General features: G+C 50.7%; 7 protein-coding genes across 8 annotated transcripts; 2 read left to right on the plus strand and 5 right to left on the minus strand.

Moving 5' to 3' along the window:
* Positions 1-405: 405 nt before the first annotated feature.
* On the minus strand, positions 406-2,824 carry PV10_00266. 2 transcript variants are annotated; one of them, XM_016364312.1, is made up of 7 exons: positions 2,373-2,824; positions 2,250-2,320; positions 1,897-2,188; positions 1,765-1,842; positions 953-1,690; positions 797-901; positions 406-734 (listed from the first exon to the last, which is right to left on the minus strand). In XM_016364312.1, exons 1-7 carry the CDS (start codon positions 2,487-2,489, stop codon positions 501-503), a joined length of 1,635 nt encoding a protein of 544 aa, XP_016227961.1. In that variant the 5' UTR covers positions 2,490-2,824; the 3' UTR covers positions 406-500. The 2 variants fall into 2 exon arrangements, with proteins under 2 accessions (XP_016227961.1, XP_016227962.1); XM_016364313.1 differs by having other exon boundaries at positions 797-1,690.
* A 1,496-nt stretch (positions 2,825-4,320) lies between these two features.
* On the minus strand, positions 4,321-6,049 carry PV10_00267 (uncharacterized protein). Its single transcript, XM_016364314.1, has 2 exons — positions 5,310-6,049; positions 4,321-5,240 (listed from the first exon to the last, which is right to left on the minus strand). The coding sequence occupies exons 1-2, from the start codon at positions 5,892-5,894 to the stop codon at positions 4,386-4,388; spliced, it is 1,440 nt and encodes a 479-aa protein (XP_016227963.1). The 5' UTR covers positions 5,895-6,049; the 3' UTR covers positions 4,321-4,385.
* Positions 6,050-6,790: 741 nt separating this feature from the next.
* Positions 6,791-9,067, plus strand: PV10_00268 (uncharacterized protein). The gene is made up of 4 exons (XM_016364315.1): positions 6,791-7,279; positions 7,398-8,546; positions 8,599-8,689; positions 8,748-9,067. Exons 1-4 carry the CDS (start codon positions 6,968-6,970, stop codon positions 8,864-8,866), a joined length of 1,671 nt encoding a protein of 556 aa, XP_016227964.1. The 5' UTR covers positions 6,791-6,967; the 3' UTR covers positions 8,867-9,067.
* Positions 8,444-10,841, minus strand: PV10_00269 (uncharacterized protein). Its single transcript, XM_016364316.1, has 2 exons — positions 10,040-10,841; positions 8,444-9,986 (listed from the first exon to the last, which is right to left on the minus strand). Exons 1-2 carry the CDS (start codon positions 10,649-10,651, stop codon positions 9,015-9,017), a joined length of 1,584 nt encoding a protein of 527 aa, XP_016227965.1. The 5' UTR covers positions 10,652-10,841; the 3' UTR covers positions 8,444-9,014.
* A 401-nt stretch (positions 10,842-11,242) lies between these two features.
* Positions 11,243-13,329, minus strand: PV10_00270 (uncharacterized protein). Its single transcript, XM_016364317.1, has 2 exons — positions 12,704-13,329; positions 11,243-12,649 (listed from the first exon to the last, which is right to left on the minus strand). Exons 1-2 carry the CDS (start codon positions 13,232-13,234, stop codon positions 11,537-11,539), a joined length of 1,644 nt encoding a protein of 547 aa, XP_016227966.1. The 5' UTR covers positions 13,235-13,329; the 3' UTR covers positions 11,243-11,536.
* Positions 13,330-14,269: 940 nt separating this feature from the next.
* Positions 14,270-15,627, plus strand: PV10_00271 (uncharacterized protein; the record flags this gene model as incomplete). The annotated part of the gene is made up of 7 exons (XM_016364318.1): positions 14,270-14,372; positions 14,440-14,488; positions 14,679-14,830; positions 14,899-15,181; positions 15,236-15,363; positions 15,417-15,550; positions 15,607-15,627. The coding sequence occupies 7 exons, from the start codon at positions 14,270-14,272 to the stop codon at positions 15,625-15,627; spliced, it is 870 nt and encodes a 289-aa protein (XP_016227967.1).
* Positions 15,628-15,907: 280 nt separating this feature from the next.
* Positions 15,908-16,504, minus strand: PV10_00272 (uncharacterized protein; the record flags this gene model as incomplete). Its single annotated transcript, XM_016364319.1, has 1 exon — positions 15,908-16,504. One exon carries the CDS (start codon positions 16,502-16,504, stop codon positions 15,908-15,910), a length of 597 nt encoding a protein of 198 aa, XP_016227968.1.
* Positions 16,505-17,440: the final 936 nt, after the last annotated feature.

A 17,440-nucleotide genomic window follows, 5' to 3' on the forward strand; every position in this document is an offset into this window, starting at 1 on the left:
AGCAACTTGAGCAGATACCGCCTTCGAACCTGATACTCGACCGCGCCTTCTACGCTAAGAAGGATCGCGATGAGTACCGTAGACTTGTTGAGGATCGAGGAGCCAAGACAATTTTGGTGTATCTTGAGGCGGACAGGGATACCTTGTGGCGGAGGATTCAGGAGAGAAAGGCAAGAATTGGTGGACGTGCTGCAGAGGCGGCTTTCGAGGTGACGGAGGACATTCTATCCTCATACTTGGATGGGTTTCAGAGCCCTAGAGGGGAAGGCGAGTTCGTGATCATTATTTCGTGAACCGTGATCCATGTGCTACTGCCTGCGAGCATCGCCCACATGTGTTGTCCTGCAGCGCATCTTCAACCATTTTGGAACACAATTAGGTGGAAAGGGGGAGAGCCGTAAAAATGCTTCGTATAACTTAATGTCATTAGATCTTTTTCAGTCTATTGTATATGTATTGGTGATGACCTGGGGAGATAGCCAGGCACACTGAGCAGTGCACTAGTACTGCTTCGCAGCATAGTATTCGTATTTGGGAGCCAGCTTCTTGCGCCATTGGCGACCCCAAATGATCAATGGCACACAAGTCAACGCGACTGCAATTGCCAAACATCCCAACAAGACAAACATGTTGTACACGCCCATACCCTCCATCCAGGGGGTCAGTGCAAACACTAGGGCAGTCGAGATGATATTGCGGACGAAGACGACAGAGGTGAGCGCATCACCGAGGATCTGATTGAATGTTGTTAGCTTCCACTTTCGCCCAGTTGGCCTTGAAGCACACTGAAACTTACGTATTGGTAGCAATCCTGGCAGTAGGTCAAAGAGATATCACCGCATCCACCAATAGCAGCACCAATAAAGCCTGCTCCTACGGCATTGATTTGCCATGCCATGCCCTATCAGCTGGTTAGCATATGACTTTAGCGCCAGATATGATAAAAAGGCACCTGAGAAATGGTCAGACCAAACATGAACAGTCCGATAGGCATGCAGGCGCCGGGAACAAGGAACAACCACAGTCTGGTCTCAGGCTCGTAGATACCCTTGCGGCGTTTGGCTACTTGCACAATGAAGTAATCATTCAATGGCCCACCGAAGATGCTGCCCAGAATAGCGCCAATTGCAGGTGGGATGTTCATGTTGCCAACGCCTGCTGCACTGAACTCATAAGGCTCATATGGGTACAAGGTTGCTTGTGTGACGGCGAGGATGGCAAGCATGGCAATCAGGAACCCGTACTGCAGTGCTGTGAACATGATTGCTGGGAAAGTGGCAAGAAGCTGGAAGGGCTGATAGACATGGAGCCAAATGTTTCTTTTTTCCCCCGAGGCTTGCTTCTCCAGACTCCATAATGCATAACGTTTGGAGATCGGGTTCATTGGAATGCTGTAGTCAATATCAACCAGCCGTCGACGTTCGTTCTGAGCGGCATCGGTGGCATCAACATTAACAGAACCCAGTTGCGGCTTAGTGGCACTTGGAACCTTGGAGAGAGTCTCGTCTTTGGAGGAGGATGATGGGGTGGGGACCTCTTCGCCTTGAACAACCAAGGGAGTATACTTTGATTCCTCGAGGAAGAAGATCAAAGCGAGCACAAGAATGGCATCGAAGATGACGCAATACCAAAGCGCCCAGCGCCATCCCTGAGAAGAGATGGCCACGTAGCCGCCGGCCACGGGTCCAAACTAGAAAATTTGGCGTCAGCAAAACATGGTTTGGGGTGGCCGACCAGCGTTGAGGGTCAACGTGGTGTACTTACATAATTTCCGATAAGCACCACTGAGAGATAAATGCCGTTCATGGTTCCTCGCTGGTGAACAAAGAAGAGATCTGCAACCTCGATGGAGGTCAGTAGGGGATTAATCGTCTTGGATAAGGAAGGATCACGTACGGTGACTTGGAACAGAGCCTCATTGACCGCACCAGCCATGCCCATAATGACGTAGGAAGCGATCATGTCTGCAGCGGTGTTCATCTTAGCCTGCCATGTAACGGTGGCGAGCATGACTATGGCAGTCGCGATATAGACTGGACGTCTGCCAAATTTGAGGGCCATGGGAATGAAGATGAGACAGCCAACGGATAAGCCAGCCATGTTGGCCGCATAGCCGTTGTTCAAGGTGTCATAGCTGAAGCCGAGATCTTCATTCAGGTCTTGCCAGAGGGGAACCATGATACAGAGTCTGTTAAAAGTGTAAGGATCATGATCAGTCTGGAAAGAATTGGGGGTTGATTGAGGCATACGTTGCGAACACCATGAGTGCGTAGAAGCAGAGAATCGCCATGTGGACACTTTTCCGGAATGTGGACCAATTCTATGCAGAGGTTAGCGACTGGGGATGTTCAAAAAGGCATCGAGGAGCTGACCAGAGGCTGGTTTGGGTCGGCATTGGGCTGAGGTGCCAGGAGAATCTTGGACCCAATCGAGTCCTCGATTCTCTGGGTTCCGGGAGGAAGTCTCTCGTGAACATCTGTAACCGACATCTTGGGCCGTGTATTAAAACCAAGAGTTTGAACGCGACTTGTACAAGAGATTTGAAAAGGCAGAACCAGGGAAAGGACACCGCAAAGAGACCGCAGAAGGCCTTAAGTAAATGTCAAAGCAAGAAGATGAGCGGGAGACTGCCGATTTTTCTCGACTAGGCATGGATCAGTGCAGTATATATGCATATGCAGTTCTGTGCCGGTGCCACGTTTCGTTATCTAGTAGACTGGTAGTTCGATTGTCGGGTGGGCATTGCCACGCGATAGTCCCTTCAAGGTCGAGTGGTCAAGAGAGCGACGTGGGCCATGGAGAAATGCTTGAGGGGTGTACTATGGCAAAGGGACGAGACTAAAATGCTGATCTCCGACGCAATGAAGGTGTTGGCAGGTATGGTGGATTGAGCAGTATGATATGTCAATGGCCGGAAACCAATCAAAAGTGGGTGCGCCAGAATAGACTCTGCTGGACACGGCATAACGCAAGCAGGGATAGACGGCTGGCTTGGAGTTGGCATTGACGGCCGAGATGGTCGTCAGAGGGGCGCAGGAGCTAGGTGGGCGCCGTAGTGCGCGGACTACCTGGGATTGCCCTGTTGCAGTTTAGTTTGATACTGGGCATCGAGGTTGGCATAGTTGAGTTCCCCGCTCAAGTGGGCACCGCTCACACGAGAGCCGTGGCTGTTGTCTGATTCTTTTCGGCTGCAATATTGAAGGATTCGGTATATGGATTCAGGGGACTGTGTTTGGCTCTGGCGGGGTGAGGTGGAGGAAAGAGTCTCAGGCTGCGCCTAAATAGTATTGATAGTGCAACTCGGTTGTGTTTTGATTGCTAAAGCTGAAGTGGTAATAGGGACTCAAAGAAGCAAATGGAGCAGTTCGAGTGCTGGAGTAGAAGCTCTACTCCGTAGACCCATCGCCGGAGACTTGATCGCGCAAGCACACCGTTGGTCAGCTGAAAGTCGTTCTTTGTACGGAGTGCGTGAACAGACCACGGATCCCAAGTGCTGCAAGCTCTGAGGGGAGGACGATAGGAAGCTTGGATCGTGTGGAGTAGGAAGTAGGTTGAGGGAAGACGGATCCGGTCCGTCTTCGTGAAGCTAACATAACTAGACCAGGGTCGAGAGAGAGTGGCACGCCTAGGTCAAGGTTCTCAAATAGAAGAAGCTGAACTGACACGGGTAGAGCACGACATGTCTACGGAGTACAATTGACTATCCAGTGCTAGACTCGGTCGAACCTGCAGGCGCAGTTAGTTGCTCGTAGTTCGTTGGTGGTTGCAAGTCTGATGCCTGCCTGCCTGCCTGCATTATTTCTTCATAATGTAGTCCGTATGCTCCTTCCTCCTTGGCTCTTTGATATGTGGGTAAACTCTTTTGGCAGCTGCGACCTGGAGTTCTGGAGCCTCGCGTGGGTGCATGCCTCGCATGCCTCGCCAGGGCTCGAACCATCACCACCAACTGGCAACTCTTACTCCGTACATGCGCAGTTATCACTCGTACTACTGCCACCTGCGTAACCAGCTGCATGCAATCTGCAATCCACTCTTCATCCTATGGCCACTCTACCAGTAGTCATTCGCGAACAAACGAAGAATCCCGCTTAGTTGGTACCGAATGAACCAAGACACGGTACCAACCAATACTGTTTCATATCGCCCCTGAGCCGACTCGGCAACTCTTCTTCTCCCCAGTCAAACGTGCCTTAAACGTCAGCCACTTTTATGGCCACGTGGAAGCCTCATCAAGGAACTGTTATTTAAAGATCAAGTGATAACATGGCTAGATTGGCAATTTAGAGGCATCTCGCTATAGAAGCCTTAGATGCCTTGGAAGGTGAGACGCTCCGACTGTTGCTTGTCCTATACATACTATAGCCACCTGACTATCGATTCTAAGCTCACCACCGAGACAAGGCACCCTCTGGCGTCATGCCTTGCAGTCTCTTCTCCGTGCAGGCGAATTCCTCCCGCGGAAACCAATCCAAGATCTCGTCCTCACGTCCTTGAATCATGCTGGCGAGCGCCTTTCCACTGAGCCACGAATGCACCATACCATATCCATTGAACCCAGCAGCAATCCATTCGCCTCCGCTACCTGCCTCGCACTCTTCACGACCCGATACATGACTGGCGAGTCGATCGACAAATGGCAGATCGTCGCCTGTGAATCCCATGATGCCTGTCCACTTCTTGTCTATCTGCGCCCCTTGACCATGCAAGAATGCCTTTCCAGGTACCTGTTCGAGGTGTTCGAGACATTGGGCGCTAAGTTGGCTATCGTCCGTGTTTCCAATGTCTCGATCCCTCTCCCATCCGCCTTGCAAGAGACCTCCTCCAAGATACAGGGATCCGTCAGGTCCCGGCGACTGAGTGATATAGTCAAACCCTCGTGCCCATATGGTGCTCCAAGATCTCTTTGCCCCAGAGCGAGGGAAGTCATCAGGAACTGACTGGACAGTCATCTGCCCACGCAATGGGTATAGCTTGCCACGAAGAGCGGGAAGTAGATGCGCCGCAAATGCGTTGGTGCAATGAACGACATGCTTGGTCGAGATGATTCCTCGCCGGGTTTCCACCTGATATGGGTGAGATGCTGTGGTGGTGCGCCTGACGCCTGTCGCTGGGGTATGAGTTTCGAGCATCACTTGTCCAGTCGCTAACAACTGGGATAGAACTGCGCCAACAAACCGATATGGCCATGCTGCCCCAGCCGGTCCACGAAGAGCGCCATAGGCATTGACTAAACCCATTTCCTACATACACCTCGTCAGTCAACCTCGAATCGCCGCGTCCATCGACTCAGACGCAGTCCCCAGACATACCTTCAACTCTGAATCTTGCTCATGAATGGTCCATCGCTCACGTTCTTCTGGGAAATCTTGAAGCCATCCTTCTCGATTAGACTTTGCAGTTTCCCAGGCAGCTTTGTCGTAATAGCCACTGCAGGCTTCAACTCGCCTCACCAATCCCGCCTCGCCCGCCTCGCCAAGTAATTCAGCTTCCTTGACAAACGCATCCAAGTGAGCCAGCCTGAACCGTGTGATTTTCATTGCACTCTCCCTACCCAACTGCTTCTTCAACTGCATATAATCTGCGACGGGAACAGCCTTGATATGTCCGCCATTTCGCCCCGTAGCACCAGAGAGGACCCTCCTAGCCTCCAGAATCACAATCTTCAACGACGCATCAAGACGCAGGAGATGCTGCGCAGTGCTGATAGCAGTGATGCCGGAACCCAAAATCACCACATCAGCACTCTCTGCTAGAGTAGGAGATTGCTGGTCTGCAAATGGCAAGACCGGCTCCTGCCAGAACGATACGGTGGGGTCAGGTACTGGAGTCCCTGGATCTGCCGAGAGCTTCGATATCAATTCGGCTGGAATCTTCGAGGTTCCTGCTTCGCCCATGCTGGCAGCCTAATCATGTAGTCCGAGCCCAGGATCCCCAGTCCAATATGCGTCAGCGGTCCTCAAAGAAGCAACCTTGATCGTTGCGGCTTTTTCGGTGGAATAGGGTGTGTCGCCTGTTTCGCCTGTTTAGTTCTGTTTCGTAAGTGCCGAACCTTTAAATCCAAGGATAATAATTATTATACTACTGACGAACGGTCGCCGCGGACGCCGCCCACCATGTGTCCACCAACAAGACTAGAAATCTAGACTTCTCTTCGTACAAAGCCAAGGTTGATGTTCGCACCAGCATTTGGAGCAAGCAGTCTGACCGTTCATTATCTCATTGCCGTTGTTGGAGGGGCCGCGCAAAGATGGATGATTGGCTATCTGTGGTGGGCGGAGAACAGCGTATCATCAACAGCATGCCATCATCACCACATCAGGGTGACCAAGACAATTACCCAAGAACCCAAGATCTCTACCCCAGAAATCCCCTTCTGCTTCTACCGAGGCACCCAGGCACGCCAGGCCACCTAAAAACACAGTCTGTTTATTTCTCAGGCAGACTGTCCTCTGGCAGTGTCTGGCCAATACGATCGATCTCCGCCGGATTGGCTCTAAAGGCGGGGTTATGGACATGGATATACGGATAGTCGTAGACAGGAGCTGAGGGGCGCCTCAAGCCAACCACAGAGAACAAAGGCTGTTGCGTGCTTAAGAAATAAAATATACTCTCTCGTACAAGACAAGTACATACCTACTTGAGATGGATGTCATGATTGCCGTCTGGTTACCGAAATGATTAACGTTGTCACGGCGTTCTTGTGTCGGATGTTGAACGATAGATGGATACAGCAGTAGTATATATAGTTGGTTGATCTCATCCTAAGGACTTCTATCACCCTATATCGAGTAGAACCTAAGATCTCGACCCCGCTCAAGTTTAATCTTGTTGTTTCCTCTCCGTCCTAATAAGAGATTGAATATCAAACGTCGACGGAGCATTTATATTTATATTTATATTCAATTCATACTTCATACTTATCTACCCCAACCCTCCCTCTCACTCATCTCTAGCATTGCACCCGAAAATGGGCTCCATAAACTCAGACTGGCAGACCATCGTTGCCGCCAAACAGAAGAAGAGCCAATCTCTGATTCCCGAGGCATGGAAGATCCCCGAGTCCATCAAAAAGGAATTGAAGTACCCGCTCGAGGAAAATGCCAACCGGATCTTGGACCTCGACATCCCTAAACGATCAGGTATTCTGTCGGAACGAGAAGTTGAAATCACAGAGTCAAACACCGTCGCTGAACTCTTGTCCAAGCTGGCTTCGGGTGCATACACTTCTCTGGAAGTGGCGACTGCATTCTGTAAGAGGGCTGCGATAGCTCAACAGTTGGTAAGGGATAAATTCTCCCCGCCTCATTCTCCTTAATGCCCGAATGCGAAGAGCCTCACTGGTGTGATTCCAACTACATGGACCTATGCTGACCTCAGGTCTCCCTCTAATCTACTAGGTTTCATGTCTCACTGAGACCTTTTTTGACCAGGCAATTGCCCGTGCCAAAGAGTTGGACCAGGCCAAGGCTGACGGGAAACCTCTGGGTCCTCTACATGGTCTTCCGATCAGTATGAAGGATGGATTCCAAATCAAGGGTCTCGAAGCTAGTATTGGCTATGTCTCGTTCCTGGGAAAACTCTCCGAGGCCAATTCACCCTTGGTCGACGTGTTGCTCGGTGCTGGCGCTGTTCTCTACTGCAAGACCAACATCCCTATGACGCTCATGACGGCCGATTCCCACAACAACATCTTTGGCCGTGCCCTCAATCCTCACAACACGGCCTTGAATGCTGGAGGATCGAGTGGCGGCGAAGGTGCTCTTGTTGCCATGCGAGGGTCTCCTATCGGAGTTGGCACTGATGTTGCGGGTTCTATTCGCATCCCATCGTTGTGCTGTGGTACCTATGGGTTCAAACCCACATCCTCCCGCATTCCATATGGCGGCCAGGCCATCCCCGGCTTGCCAGGCTTCAAGCCCATTGTGGCATCTGCCGGACCTTTGGCCAATGACTTCGAGGCGCTAGAAATCTTTGCTAAAGCCGTCATCGACTCAACCCCTGCCCTGCTCGATTCTACCGCGCTGGACGTCCCCTGGCGCACCCTCAAGCCAATCACCAATAGCCGTCTGAGGTTTGGTGTCTTGCCAGCTGATCCCTTGTATCCGTTGCACCCCCCAGTCAAGAGAGCGCTCGAAGAAGCTGTCAAGCTCATCCAAGCCCAGGGGCATGAGATAGTTCATTTGGATGTCGGTGAGACGCGGGTTGCCGACGCATGCGAGCTCTCATTCGAGCTGTTCACTCTGACCCCAGGTGCTGCAATGGGCCATCTGAAGGCCAGTGGCGAGCCGCCAGTGCCTTCGGTCCTCGCCCAGACCGCCACAGCTAATCATGGAAAATACAAGTTTATTCCCGACTTCAAGCATCTGGACAAGTTGCATGAATATGCCGCTCTGTCCGTCAAGCGACAAGAGTACACTGAAGACTGGAGGAAACTATGGAACCACCACAAGCTGGATGCCATCATTGCACCAGCCGCACAGAACACTGCTGTGCCACATGACACCTTTGGCTGGCCACCTTATACCGTCCTCTTCAATGTCCTCGATGTAAGTTGATTAAATCTCTGTCGTACCGGCTACCGGATTAACCTTTAATCAGTTTCCATCCGTGGTCATGCCGTTCAGTAAGGCTTCCAAGGAAATTGATAGCGAGCCATTCCAGCCACAGCCTGGACAAGCTGGAACAAGCTGTAAGTGAATTCTGGCTTCGTGTATTGGACGCAGTATATCTAACACGCGCCGTGCTAGACATTCCTGAGCTTTTCGATGGCGCCCCAGTCTCCATACAGGTAGCCACCACTCGTATGCGAGACGAAGAGGTCATCAATATTTCTCGAGTGGTTGATTCGATTCTGAACAAGGCATGAGGCAGTCGACAAGATCTAGAGCATGATACGTACGCCACTGGTCATTAAATTAGGCTATAAAACTCGTGTAACGTGGCTCATCGAATCGTCAGTAGTTTTTCGCATCTTGGTGCAGCAATGACTTTGTCGTAGCAGGCCAAATTATTATTCACGGCAACGACGAAAAGCTCTCGGGACCAAGACCAGCCTTAGAGATCAAAGCCTTCAAACCGTCATATCTGATCTGATTTGTGGGTAAGGAATCAACAGAGGGAGTCCTGATGAGAAACGTCGGCAGTGCCCAAATTTGCCGTAACGTACTCGCTGTCCTTCGGACATTGCCCGAATACGAAACCTTCCAAATCTGGAGTAGGACCTCTTGCAATTTCTGACGCATGTGAGAACTGTCAGAAAGAAAATCGCCGTCGACAGATTCTAGGATGGCTTCGTCCATGGTGGTGGGACATGCGGCACAGCCCAACACCACGACAGGCCAGCATATCAGCTGTCCACATGGTTCGGTGCCATCGTACCTTTGCAGCAACCGAAAGCCGATTCTGGAGAGCTCCTGGATCCAAGGCGAATCGCACGAGACGTTGTCCGGGTCGATGATCTTGGCAAGAAAAATTCGTAGAGCAAGTGCGTAGAGTTTGGGGGTAATGTCTGAATTCCGCATGCCCACAAGGCTATCGGTCGGTGAGAATGCGAGTGCTGGGTATCTTTCTTGGAACGCATCCAACTCGGCAAGACAGTCGACGGCAAGCGATTGGTTCGACTCGTCCAGCGGATGCTGCCGACTCAGCCAAGTAACTTGATAGATAAGGAGGAAAATGGCAGGGGGAATCTTGCCCAGCACGGGTAGAATGGTATCTCGATTACTGTTGTCTTTGGGTGCATGCTCCAGGGCGTCAATGTATTTCGCCATGGCTACGCTGGGGAATGCGGAGCAGCTGAGTTCAATGTCGCGTTCGTATAAGATCCTGGTGGAGAAATGGTAGAGGACCGAGTCCAATAGGGTTCTTTCAAAGAATGACATGCGGCTCAAGTCCAGTCGAGCTGTTCCATCGACTTTCATCTCCAACACCTTGCCAATCGCACGGTAGTGGGTGAGGCTGGAACTCGATAGTGAAGAGTAGAAATCCTGGCGGTGGTGAATTAGTGCGACTCAGTTCTTGGGAGTCTGGGGATACTTACCTCAAACACACCCATGAACAAGGAAGCTGCAAGAAAGGTTTCCCTCGATTCAGAACTAGCTACCACCCGTTCGGTTGCACGGCGTAGTCCTTCTAGGGCACTCTGAGTATAGACGATGGCGTCCTCTTTGGGGATGAGCTCGGCGTGTGATGCATGGAGTGCAGCTGGGGCGAGGGCGGCATGCATGACCCAAGGCTCGTCGAAGCCGACTGCAAACACGTGGGCGGCATCTCGGAACTCGTATGTGGCGTCAGGGATGGTCAAAAGTGGGATGAATCTTTCCGAACAGTAGTGAAACAGGTCAAAGTCTCGTTGAGTCCTCAGACCTTGTGGGCGAAGGATTAGGGACGTGCTTTGTGGCGAAGGAGTTGGTACTATCTCGACCGAATCATGGTCTTCAGCAGGGCTCTCGGCGACAACAGCTGGGGTCGGAGTCGGTGATTTGAGCCCTTCAGAAGCATCCCTATAGCAGCAGTAGATCTTGAGACGTTGACATGCCTGACAGATTGGCCTACGCTCATCGCACTTCTTACGTCGATCTCTGCAGGTGATGCATCCGGTCTTGGTCCGAAGTCTCGCACGTGAGACCCTTTTGGTTGTTGTAGAAGGCATTTTGCTTCAGCATAATGACAAGCTGGTTTCCAGCAGTCATCGTTGGGAGATGATCACCAAGATTCGCCCGTGAAGTCGTCGTCAACAAGGCCTAGAAGGATCAAGTCGACCGAGGTTTGAATAGCAGTGACTGAAATGGCGGGAAGATAAGCTGGGCGGAGATTCAGAGGCTAGGTCGGGTATCGTGGAGATGGTCGAGGTAGGGATTAATGATCCTCATGCTGGAGGACAGCGGCAGCCTTTACGTACAAGTACCAATTTCGAAGAGGTGGATTGGGGGGATTGGGGACATGGGTAGGGTTTTCACACGTGACTGCGCCCTCTGCCGCAAGGAAAGGTAGCTCAGCACATCGTCGTGTCTGCCCGCCTGGCGATGCCGGGCATTTTCCAGGCACCAAGTTGGTCCTCCCAGCTGACCCTTCCCCCTTGCTGAAGGACTTCTAGGCGCTCTTTAGGCACGGGTCGCTCAGATCAAGCCCGTAGCGCCCCTAAAGAAATTTACTACCTGAGGTGCCTATTAGCCTATTTTCACCTCCGTGGAAATAAGCACACTAGTTAGGGCTTTGTTAAACTCATCAACGACTCCAAAGATCGAAGCAGTTTGAACTGGCTGTTGCTCTATAAATTTCGTACAGTCTCATTGCACTGGTGCACACAATATTTCCAAGTCATGCAAGAATCATTCGAATGTTGAGGCTGCTCAACACCGTAATTTGCCTCAAGGCTGCCGACTACAAACCACAAGCCACCACTCGTCCCCTTTGAAGAAGAAAATGCCTGCTTCGGACATGTTGCACGTCCAGCATGCTCGCCCTAATCACGGTCGAATCGAATTGTCTAGAAAGTGCAATAAAAACCAACTCATTGTCATCCACCAACGCCTCTTCACAATTCATACTTTGCATCCGTATTGTTGATGTTTTGTGGATCTGGATGCATGTAATCCATGGGTAATACGTGCTGCATCGGTTGCATGTTGTTGAGTCCGGTGCCTGGGTTTCCGTCGTTCATGACATGGTCGTGGCCCATCATGTTTGAGGTCGGGTCGTGAATAAACTGGTGGTCTGAAGGCTGTTGGCCAAAGTCATGCGGGTCATGATGGGATTGCAAGTGTGACGTGTCGGCGAACGATGGTAGACCAGCCTGCACATAGGCATGCGCGTTGGGTCCATATGTCGAATTCATTTCTGCTTGGATCTGCTCCATGATTTGTGGATCGATCGCCATCTCGTCGTAAGCGTGGAGGTGGCTGTCCGGATCACTCAAGTGGCCATTGGCAAGGTCCATCGGTTGTTGTATCGAGACAAAGTCATGGTCCGATATATGATTAGCCGATAGATCTTCTTGCGATAGGCTTGTCACGTCAGGTATCGGTGGTGGAGGTGGTTGTGACTGTGGCAGTGGCAGATTTGGCGGCGCTTCATCAATGGTCTTGCTTCTCCCAGGTCTTGTCTCACCACGGCCAACAGGGGGCTTGTTGGTGTCTTTGCAGTCCGGACAATTTTTGATAACATGACTGACTGTCTCTTTGATCCGGATCCAGTGGTATTTCGTTGCGATGATGGCTGTGGTTTTATTGATACCTCCATGAGTCTGATGATGGATTGATTTGGCAATGTCGTACTGTGCCTGCGGGTCCGAAATAACCTCCTTGTCTTTCAACATCAATTTCTCCGCCACGCCATCTTGCCCTGGAACTAATTTATAGTGCGTTGCTGCACTCCGTAAGCGACTCTTTTCTGATCGATCAGCGCCTTGCGGGTAGAGTTGGTGCCGAAGATAATAACGGATTTTATCAAATCGTTCTTCTGACGCCACATTTTCACTTTCTGAGGAGAGGTCGCGTCCGTAGATGATGGCATCAACAGGCTCAGGCGATGACTTCAAAATCCCACAACCAGGCACTTTGCCAATTCGCTTGAATCCGAGTGAATCCCATATTTTTGTTGATGCTGTGTTCGTCTCATACACCAGATTGAACACCGAATAGGTATATCCCTGAAAATTGTTTGGTCAGCACAACGGGTCGCGAGTGACAAAGGAAATCCGTACTAATTGAGGCGCCCAGTCCAAGTAACATTGACCCATCGATTTGCCCACGCCCTTGTTGCGAGCCGCAGGCGTCACGAGGAATCCACCATTGCAGACATGACTGCTTCTTCCTGGATAGTTGGGCTTGACATAAAAACTGCCCAAACACAGCTTGCTCCAATCGGCGCCCGTGCGTTCCATGTCGATAACAGCCTCAATCCCACCAATGTCTCCCATGATCATGATGGCGCCGAAATTTCCAAACCAGTAAGAACCAAATTTGTCGAGAGATAAAGGGTCCTTCATGGGGTAGGTGTCTCCGCCTTCGATTTCCTTGTTGAGGTTCTCACCTAGGTAGGCGAGTAGCCTCTTTGGAACGGCATCAGGCGAGAAGAATGGCACCAGAGTTGCGACTGTGATTCGATCGCGCAACGTGACAGGTCGTGGGAATATCGAAGATGGTATCTGGGGGTTGTCGGATGTCGGGTAGGGCACATGGCCTGTCTGACGATAAATCACACCTGAATCAGGATCCTCCAATAAAGCCGGCATTGTGCACCATCCAACCTCCAGAGCTGCCCTCGGATTCGGCGCAACCACTCTGACACTGTTGTTTCCCAATTGTATGCGGTTCTGATTTGTTTTCGAATGTCGTCTTGATGGGAGAAAAAAACCCAGATTCTAGTCGTGAGAATCCGGCGAAGTCGTCGACAGTCTTGGCGCTCTGTGATTGGCTACACGTCATCCCCGGGTTAAAGTAAATGCGTGCCGAGCATTGAATTTTTTCCGTTTCCAAGAAATTTGGACGCGATCTGGACCACAGTTTGCGTACCCGGTACCTTGATCCCACTACCAACCTGGGTCACCCGTTCTGAACTCGCCTTATCGTCGCTAATTCTTTCACTTGGGGCCCGGCCGTGCGGTTTTTGTGGCGGCGGGTGCTCGGGAGGGTGCTATTGCCTGTCAACGCTACTACAAGCCCTGGCTTCCTTCAGTGTTGCTTGTTTCGCTGGATTACTTTTCCAGATGCAGCTCAACGTAGCGATGGGGTTCTGTGGTTTCAGGCACCTTGGACCAGCCAGTCTGGACCTTGAAGGTAAAGCACCACACAAAGGTAAATCCAGAATGTTGCGACTTTCGCTCTTGGTATTAGCAAACCAAATACCCTAGGCACCTATCCCAAGCAACCACTGAGTGGATACTGTCGCTGCACATGGACTTCAACTCAAGGACCATATCTCATGAGCACCAGCTTCACAAGAGCCTTCAACAGTCGCCCAACACATCGACAACGGTTGTGGTAGTATGGGTCCATCCAGCAGAATGGAGCCTTGGGTTAGAGTTTGCCCCGAATCCCCCACCACCGTTGGAGTTTTATTCTGCGGGGTATCCGAGGTACCGAGTGAGTGTAGACGAGAGTCAGAAAGAATAGTATCGACAAAGGTCTTATATCCGGCTTCGGGTCTTTGCAAGCCTGTAGTGAATAGATACATGCATAAAGGTAGACGTGTAGAAACCTGGATCTCTCGAAAATTTGCTCGCTGAGGTTTTGATTGCATCAATAACGATTGAGAAACCAACGCGACTATGGCATCTTCAAGTGCTCGATATCAAAACACCGGGCCAGTTGACTGTTCAACACCGGTTGACGCGTCAAGCCTGAGTGGCAAGACAGCAATCGTCACTGGCGGTAAGGTTTAATGTTTGTGTGGCTATACAGAGGCCTGGCAATGTTGGTCTTGACTAACACCATTTAGGCAGTAACGGCATAGGAGCTACATATACACACGTCCTTGTAAATGCCGGGTAAGGACATCTGGGTTACACCTGGTGATCTAGCCACGGACTGACCACCATCTCAGTGTTACCGTCTTTATCGGAGATCTCGATCAGAATGGAGCAGACAAGCTGAGCAAGCAGTACCCAGGGCAAGTCTACCATCTTCTCTTCCCAGTTGATACCAGTAATGTTCGAGGCTTACGCTTTAGACATGCAGAAAAGTTCACTACTCAAAATGTGACGTTACCAAGTGGGCAGATCAAGCCGCTCTGTTCAAGTCGGCGACTGCAAAGTCACCATCGGGCAACATCGACATTGTGGTGGTGAACGCTGGCATCAGTGGCCAAGATCCCGTCTTTCTTAACCCAAGTAAGCGAACCATCCTGGGCTATATCTATGTGACACTGATCACTGACGTCTCGACCCTCCAGGCGCAGCAGAAGGAGGCGAGCCCGAGGAACCGGACCTCAAGATTTTGAACGTGAACTTGATTGGAGCAACATACACGGTGAAACTGGCCTTGCATTATTTTGAAGCACAGGCTGCACGAGACCCGTCGTCTGTGACCTCGCTGGTCCTTCAGGGTAGCCTGGCAGGCTACGTTAACCAACCAGGCACTCCCCAATATAATGCATCCAAATATGGGTTGCGGGGCATGTTGGGCTCCCTCAGACAGACAAGCTTGATTCATGGCACAAGAGTCAACTATATTGCTCCTTGGTATGCTATATTACACACCAATGGAAGTGGGTGCTTCATTCTGACAGGGAATAGGTACATCAAGACCGACATCATCAACGACGCCGCTCTTGAACGCATCACTTCCAAGGGAGTGGTGTTGGCAGAAATTGGCGATGCCGGCGAGGCATTACTGAGAATCGTCAGCAACCAAAGCATTCATGGTCAGTCTGTGGTGGTAAATTCAACCATCCATAAAGCTAATTCCTGTATATAGGGCGTGCAATTGCAATCGTCCCTCGAATATGGGCTCCTCGTGGTCACTTGGACGTGAACCACGACGATTACCCAGAGGATGATTTCATTCACGAGTGGCAACACCTCGTGCTCAAGACAAGCCATCGATTGGTAGTGAGTGATCATCCCTTGACTTACTTCGTCGGTGCTAGTGTTGATCAACTGTCCAGGGTGCTTCACTGATACCATAACCGCAGCTCGATGCTCTGTTATCAGAACAGATTCGGTGCTGCGGAGATGTAAGATCCATTAGGAAAGGCGAGTCCGCATATCATGAATTGGGCTATCAATAATAGTAAATGGACATCGCCAAGATATCAGCCAGCAAAGTGAACTTTGCTTGAACCCAAGGAAAAAAAAGGTAGACCGTAAATCTGGTGGGGTGAATGGAGGCTGTTAATTCGTATGTGTGATTGTGGTGGACTGCCAAACAAGGCATCCAGAAAGCTCACACTACTGCTCGATATGCTCCTAACTGTCAGAGTTATCCTTCTCTTCTTGAGTGTCTTTGACCAGCTTGTCCTCCCATTGCTCACGTGACAAAGCCCAAGCGACGTGCCTCAGAGAGTTCAGCTCTTGAGTCTTGATATGAATGTCTCTCTGGATCGCTCTCAGCTCCTCGCTCGTGTCCATGACTCTTTCAATTTCATCAAGTGACTTTTGAGCTAAGGCTCGGACTTCATTTGACTTGGTGGCCGCGTACTTCATGACTGCAGAACACCAGACACATGCTGCGGTCTCTTGAGGCTGCTTCATTTGAATATTGGTGGCGACATAGGCGCTGTCGGTTGAAGGATGAGGTACGTGTGCCAAGTTTGTCTTGAGGCATGAATCTGATTCGGAGGGAAGATTGGAATGAGTGGTAAGGATAGCTTTGACTGGCGTAGACACGATTTGCTCAGCTGGAGAGAGTGAATGTTGGATGACAAGATTGCCGCAGCTGAGGCGACCCCATGCTGTTGGCAGTTCGCAGATTTCCCACAGCTTGAGCTTGGTAGGTTCAAAGATCAGAGCAGTAACCGGATCTTGATCGGGGTAAGGGCAGGTCTCGAGGACGTATCGGCACATGACTGTCTGCGTTTTAAGAGATGTTGAATGGTGTGGTTGATGTTGGCATGAATGAAGGCAAACCTGCTGAATGTCTTGCTGAAGATGAGCTGGGTCATGAGTTTTTGTTGTCAGTGGGTGATGAGGTGCACTGAGGCCAACAGAAAATGACAGAAGATGGGTTGGGAGGCAAGGAAGGGGTTTAAGGATGCTCAATGCCAGCGCAGCAGTGTTGATTGCGATGGATCATGTAAAATTTGCCCCGGATTCAAGCTGTTGAATCACTGCGTTGAGTGAATCAGGTGAGGAGCAGGCTGAAATCTTCTGTCTTCACTTGCCCTTTCTTTCTCTACCACCCATCTCTCTTTCTCCGCTTGCTGAAACATCAAGCAGTGACGCGACAAAGAGAAAACTAAATCAGAGACTTCCCACTACCTTTGGGAAACTTCCTCCCTGACAGTCGGACTTTCCTGAAACGATCTTGTTGTCAAACCGCAGGCAACCATCCCACGGTTCTTGAGAATTCTTCCTCTGCTTTTGATCCCAACTAACACTGCCCAGTCTCCAGGCCCAGACCGAACTGCCCTAGTGAAACCATCATTATTTTTATCCACCTTCATGCTGTGCAACCTAAATTCGCGGCTGCTAAGATCCCTCAACATCCAAGACAGGTAAGTGTGTCACCCTCAACGCGTACCAGTACTAATGAATGTCCAGAAGTTGACCTCGTCAAGCCTTTCTGCTCCTTGCGAAGGTTCCCCATCATTGTCATCCAACAAAAGAACAGGAGTCACTGTCAGCTTCGCTGTGACAATGTGCAGAGCCATCAAGGTTGTTCACTTCGGCTGCGACCAAGAACACTCGGAAGAAGTCTTGGTCCATTGCAAACCTAGCAAGGAATACCAGTTGAACATGGTGCTGAAAAAGACATGTAAAGGTTTTGTTTTGGCTGAGAGC

Source organism: Exophiala mesophila (assembly GCF_000836275.1).
Source record: "Exophiala mesophila strain CBS 40295 unplaced genomic scaffold supercont1.1, whole genome shotgun sequence".
NCBI lineage: Eukaryota > Fungi > Ascomycota > Eurotiomycetes > Chaetothyriales > Herpotrichiellaceae > Exophiala > Exophiala mesophila.